This window comes from Mytilus californianus, unplaced genomic scaffold (assembly GCF_021869535.1).
Source record: "Mytilus californianus isolate M0D057914Y unplaced genomic scaffold, xbMytCali1.0.p SCAF_1, whole genome shotgun sequence".
NCBI classification, from domain to species: domain Eukaryota; kingdom Metazoa; phylum Mollusca; class Bivalvia; order Mytilida; family Mytilidae; genus Mytilus; species Mytilus californianus.
In genome coordinates, this window is record NW_026262581.1 from 131471441 (window position 1) to 131478191 (window position 6751).

Sequence of the window (6751 nt, forward strand, 5' to 3'; positions counted from 1 at the left end):
TGTGTATCAACAACCCAGAAATATTTTTGAAAATATAAAAATGAATACAACTTGTAATAATGTGTTCGGACAAATTTGAAGAAAAAAAAAACAAGAAACACAATAGTCACTAAACAATTAAACAAACAAAACAGGCCAGTATCTAGAAAATTGCTCTGGTAGGCATACAGTAGTGAGTAAAAAAGCTGTTGCTTACATCCATGTCATTTGGTTGATAGTTGTCTTTCAGGAAATCATACCAAATCATTTCTGTTATGAACACTGATCCTACAGCAGATGATTATATTTATTTTATAAAGTGTATATGATATTTTTCTACTTCTAACTGTAATAGATTTTGAAAAGAAGTATACTGCATTGATTCCTGACATGAAAACCCTAACGTTATGCATTTGAAAACGAACAAAACCAAATAATAAAATTTTAATTAATTTTTCGTCTCAGTCACAATGAGGTTATCAGGAAACAAAAGCTCACACCTCACTGAAAGTTCAAGGCTATCTCAATCACCAGTTTGAGTGGAATTGATTGGCAAATTTTGTCTAGCCTCAAACTTTAGTCACTAAAATCTCAAAAGCAAGACTTGGGTATACTGTTTCTAGAGTCTTCTGGTCAACAATTGTCAAAGTTTTTAACCAGGTTAAACAGACTAGACATATCTCTATTTTAACAGCTTATATATAGTAATTTTGATATACATATATTCTGTACATCTTATTTTATATTTGCAGATGAATTTTCCATTCTGGAGGATATCAAACCATTCCGACCTAGCTGCCTTAAATCATGCATTAGAATTAAACTACCTCTGATATGTGATAAGGACAGAAATTTCTGCCATCAAAAAAACTTGCCTCTATTCCAGACCATGTGTGATGTCATTTCCCATCATGCAATAGACTGTTTCCTGTCAGCATTGCATTGTGGGACAGTTGTGCCATGAACTGCCATTGTTGACAATTGGACCATAGGAGGTTAAGATAACCTTGACACGAACCAAAGATTTATGTGCACGGAAAGGAAAGCTTCATGTTGTTGACGTTGTTGATATTTTTTACGTCCTAAAGAGATTTTATAAAATTATATATTGTAAAATTGGTATTTAATATATCTTTTTTGGAGAGTGATGCAGACCATGTGTTAAAGGTCACAGGATTGACCTTAGAATGACATTTAATCCTGATAACTTTTGTTTAACAAAGGTTATGTTAACAGTGACCATGATATATGTACTGTTTAAAGTGCTTCATGTTTTTTATGTTCTAATGAATGCAATATATTTATCCTTACATGTACAACTTAATTGGTCCAAAAATATTATTATTGCTCATATATATACATAAACAAGATGAAAGTTCAGTAGTTCATTTTAAAACAGTCTTTGAATTCTAAGCAATTTTAATTCATTATTAAAACCAAAGAATATATCACAGAAAAAGGTGCTCTCAATTAGTTATTAGATATAGTATTCAGAATACATTGAACTCAAAGTTACTTGTTAGAACTTAGCATTCAGAATACATTGAACTCAAAGTTATATATTAGAAGATAGCATTCAGAGTACAAGTAGATCACTAACAAGTAAATTGAAGGTACATATTCAAGTGTGTTTAGTCAGTCAGTAAAGTGTATATCAAAATGAGCTTTAAGAAGCATATTGTCATTTAGGAAATTAGCCCATTATGCAATTTAAAGCTCCCTAAAATTAGGGTATTGTGACCCACTTTGTACAGAGTAATAGTATTTATATTCTTTGGTGCTTTAACCATAAATTTTTCAGCATTCAGATAAAACCAAAGTCCCACAACATTGTATTGTACATAAAATCAACCCTATATCTTGATAACAGCATGAACATATCAGTGTATATTATTATATATTTAACATGTATGCAGATGACAATCAAAGTGTTAAGAGAATTGTAACGATAATCAAAATATTCTGTTATTACGAAGGAATGTGACCCTTTACAGCATAAACTGTTTATGTGTTAACCAATTTTCTTGTACAGGCTCAATTCCATTTCGATTTGAACTATAAAATATAAAAAATTGTTACCAAATAATAACTTGAGTTAAACAGCTTATTCAGGTAGCTTTAACGTATTCCTGAGTTCCCCTGTGCAGTTTTGATATCATCAACAAACAGTTTTCTAGAAAGTCATTTAACAATCTAAATATAATTGAGTACTTACAAGGAGACAAGGTTACCACATGGATTGTTTATGTTTATATCATTTGGAAAAGAAAGTTACAGTCACAGAGGTGATTGTGTTCTATTTAAGTTCTGCTATTGTCAATCAATAATTGGTGATTACAATTTCTTTATATAATTGGTTTCTGACACAGCCACATTCTCTTTTATATTTTGTGACTACAGACATAAGTTGGAAGAAAGTCAAAGGAGAGGGGAGGGGGGCTCTGGCATAATTTTGTTGATTTTTACATGATTTAAAATAAAAACTAAAAGGTACTGCCTTTATTTGGCAATGATTATGTAATCAAAATCTTTTCTGGAATGGGATCGCAGAATGAATTGCATTCTTGATTGTAAAGGTTCATAATGCATAATCAGTTTTTCTGTCTAATAGCATTTATACTTCAAATATCTGAAAGAAATTCAGAGAAAATACCTTTAGTATTGGACTGTCTTCTACATTTTTAACTCTTATAGGTCACATTCCTTACAATCAAATTATATATGATGGCTTTAATTAATCTCAGTATTTATATCTCATGGTTGTGAGAGAGTTGTTGCTTTTTTCAGTTAATCAGAATATGCTAACTCAGAATGATGAGTGGGAATTATGAATTGTTCATATTTTGGCTATTATTTTTAATCCAAAGCATTATTATCCATGGATTGCAAATGGTTGTTGGAATATGTCTGTTGTCATTTTCCATCATTTTTTGTAAAACTAGTTAGGATGTGATATATGTTATTCCAGGCAATGATTGCCATACATTTTAAATTGTGACCTGTGGTATGCGCACTAAGTTCGGTGTAAATTATAACCAAAACTTTTTGGAACATGCAGTAAAAGTTTCTATTCAAAATTAAATCTTACTTTTAATTTAATATTTTATTTATTAGTAAATCAACTAAAAAAATTTCTCGCTGGGGTTATTTTCACTTAAATTTGCATGTAAAATATCACCGCCAAATAGTTTGTAGAATTATTGATGTGAATAGTGAACTTACTGTTGATGAACAAACTTAACCCTAGCACAAAAGGTTTATGCATGAAATCACAAAACAAACAACCCACGAAAATATTTGCATTTGCTGTAAAGCCTTATATTGAAAAAAAAACAGCTCTATCATAAAAGGCTATAATTTCTGTTTTCTTATTGCAAGGAAAGATGATACAATAAACATATGTAATATATAAGAAAATAATCTTAATAATTATACAAATTTTAGGATGATTTTATTGATAAGATAAGAAAAAATAGTATATTAATCAAGATTTTTATGTTAACTGTTTATTCATTTTGAAAGAGTTTTGAATGGAAATGAACATCTACATTTTATTATTAAATGTTTGATAAAAAAAAGAAAAAAAACCTTTTGAATGATTATAATATGAAATACATTAAAATCAATTTACCTTTAGTGTTTTATGCAACATTTACGGAACACGGATGGATTTTATGTGATTATTACACAATTTATAATTTATGAATCAATGGGGAAAAAGGTATTTGAAAGAAAAACAAATCAATTTATGTATTAAATTTTAATGTATTTTAAATGTTATATTGTTTTTGATGTGACTGTCAGTTTTATAAATTTTATGCACTGTTACAATTTTAATTCTCTGCATCATATTACTGTTCAGGATACTCAATTATTAATGGAACATTGATCGCTTTTCCATTCTTCCTTTCTGCTCATTTCATATTTTATTTTGCAGGAGAAATGAACCAAAGATTTTTGTATATACCATTCAACAAGGGAAATCCTTTTCATTCATTTGTTTTCATTTAATACTCATTCATAAGAAATATTTTGATTTATATATTATTTATCTGGGGACAGGCTTTTTTCACTGGTACCCAGATCTACCCTCATGCCGATACATCCAAGTTGTAAAATCTTGAGTAAATTGTTGATGTTTTGTTATTGTTTATATTGGCGTGTGTCAGTATCACAGTGGATACTGATGTTGTAAAATATCATTGGTCATTGTATCATATTAAAGGGAGATAACTCTATCATAACAGACAAAATTTGTCAAGCATGAAATGATAATGCAATAAAAAAAGATGTATGACAATATGTGGATTTTTTATTGATATAATATCAACATATCTATGTAAACAGCATGACATATACAAAGTTTAATCATTCAATACAAAAAAATAAACAAATGGAAGGGCTTTTACTAAAGTGTTGCTAGGGCTGTTTTACAAGAGTGGTGTAAACAGCATGATTTATACAATATATAATCATTCAATACTAAACAATTAACAAAAAGAAGGTTTTATTTAAGTGTTGCTAAGGCTATTTTACAAGAGTGGTATAAACAGCATGAGATATATTAGATATAATAATTTAAATATAAACGAAAGGGAAGGTTTTATTAACGTGTAGCTAAGACTGTTTTACTGTACACTTAATAAGCAACAATCATACAAGATGAAAGGTCTCGAAACTAAAAGTGACAACTGTACACCAAACTGCAAAAAATTCCACAAAAAGAATCACATGAAAAAGGAGGACAGATGAACAAACAAGCCAAAACATTGCAATAAGAGTGGTCTAATAACAGAGGAGGGACTACTGTACACAAATAGAACAATAATAATACAATAAGATTGGTCTAAAACAGAGAGAGTGACTCTTGTACAACAAACCACCAACACTAAAAAAATGAGCACTACTATACACCAATTAAACCAGAATAAAACAATATGAGTGGTCTAAAATAGATAAGTACTACTGTACACAAGACAACCAACAATGGATCTCTAAACAAGAGGGAGGGACTTCTGTACACCAAACAAACCACAGTTTCACATTGAGTGGTCTAAAACATGGGGATGGACTACTGTACGCCTAGGAAACACATCATTTCACTATGAGAGTGGTCTAAAACATTGAGAAACAGCAGTTCTCCAAACAAACCATAGTAACACAATGAGAGTGGTCTAAACAGAGTGAGGGAATTCTGTACACCACACAAACTATAGTAACACAATGAGTGGTCTAAAACATGAAGGACTACTGTACACCAAAGAAAATATAGTAACACAATGAGAGTTGTCGAAAACATGGAGAGGGAATACTGTACACCAGGTAAACTATAGTAAAAAAATGAGTGATCTAAAACATGGAGAGGGGCTAGTGTTCACCAAGCAAAATATAGTTCCACAATGAGAGTGGTCTAAAACATGGATGGACTACTGTACACCAAACAAACCATAGTAACATAATAAGAGTGGCCTAAAACATGGAGATGGACTCCTGTACACAAAGCAAATCATTGTAACACAATGAGTGGTCTAAAATAGAGAGATGGACTACTGTACACCAAACAAACCATAGTAACAAAATTAGTAGTCTAAAACTTGGAGAGGGACTAGTGTACACCAAACAAAATATAGTTCAACAATGAGTAGTCTAAAACATAGGGATGGACTACTGTACACCAAGCAAACAATAGTAACAATGAGAATGGTCTAAACAGAAAGAGGGACTACTGTACACCAAGCAAATATAGTAACACAATGAGAGTGGTCTAAAACATGGAGAGGGATTACTGTACACCAAATAAACCATTGTAACAAAATGAGTGGTCTAAAACATGGAGGGACTACTGTATACCAAGCAAACCATAGTAACACAATGAGAGTGGTCTTAAACATGGAAAGGAATTACTTTACACCAAACAAACAGTAGTCACACAATTAAAGTGGTCTAAAAGAATGGAAAAAAATTACTGTTCACCAAACAAACCATAGTTACAAAATAAGAGTGGTCTAAACAGAGAAAGGGACTTATGTACACCATGCAAATCATAGTAACACAATAAGAGTGATCTTAAACAGAGAGAGGGACTTCTGTTCACCAAGCAAACCATAGTAATACAATGAGAGTGGTCTAAACAGAGAAAGGGACTTATGTACACCAAACAAATCATAGTAACACAATTAGAGTGATCTTTAACAGAGAAAGGGACTTCTGTACACCAAGCAATCCATAGTAACACAATGAGAGTGGTCTAAACAAGAGAGAGGGACTACTGTACACCAAGCAAACCATAGTAACACAATGAGAGTGGTCTAAACAGAGAAAGGGACTTCTGTACACCAAGCAATCCATAGTAACACAATGAGAGTGGTCTAAACAAGAGAGAGGGACTACTGTACACAAAGCAAACCATAGTAACACAATGAGAGTGGTCTAAACAGAGAAAGCGACTTCTGTACACCAAGCAAACCATAGTAACACAATGAGAGTGGTCTAAAACATAGAGATGGACTACTGAACACCAAGCAAACAATACTAACACAATGAGAATGGTATAAAACAGAAAGAGGGACTACTGTACACCAAGCAAACCATAGTAACACAATGAGAGTGGTCTAAACAGAGAAAGGGACTTCTGTACACCAAGCAATCCATAGTAACACAATGAGAGTGGTCTAAACAAGAGAGAGGGACTACTGTACACAAAGCAAACCATAGTAACACAATGAGAGTGGTCTAAACAGAGAAAGCGACTTCTGTACACCAAGCAAACCAT

At 31.7% G+C, this 6751-nt stretch overlaps 1 protein-coding gene across 3 annotated transcripts in view; it reads left to right on the top strand.

Annotated features, from left to right (window-relative positions):
- The window catches only part of LOC127734496 (eyes absent homolog 1-like), a 118705-nt gene extending 114424 nt beyond the window's left edge, over positions 1 to 4281 (top strand). For all 3 annotated transcript variants that reach the window (XM_052244396.1, XM_052244415.1, XM_052244406.1), the window contains one exon: positions 732 to 4281. In XM_052244396.1, coding sequence (XP_052100356.1) covers positions 732 to 812 — 81 coding nt within the window. In that variant the 3' untranslated portion in view covers positions 813 to 4281. The remainder of the gene's footprint in view (positions 1 to 731) is intronic.
- The last annotated feature ends 2470 nt before the right edge of the window (positions 4282 to 6751 follow it).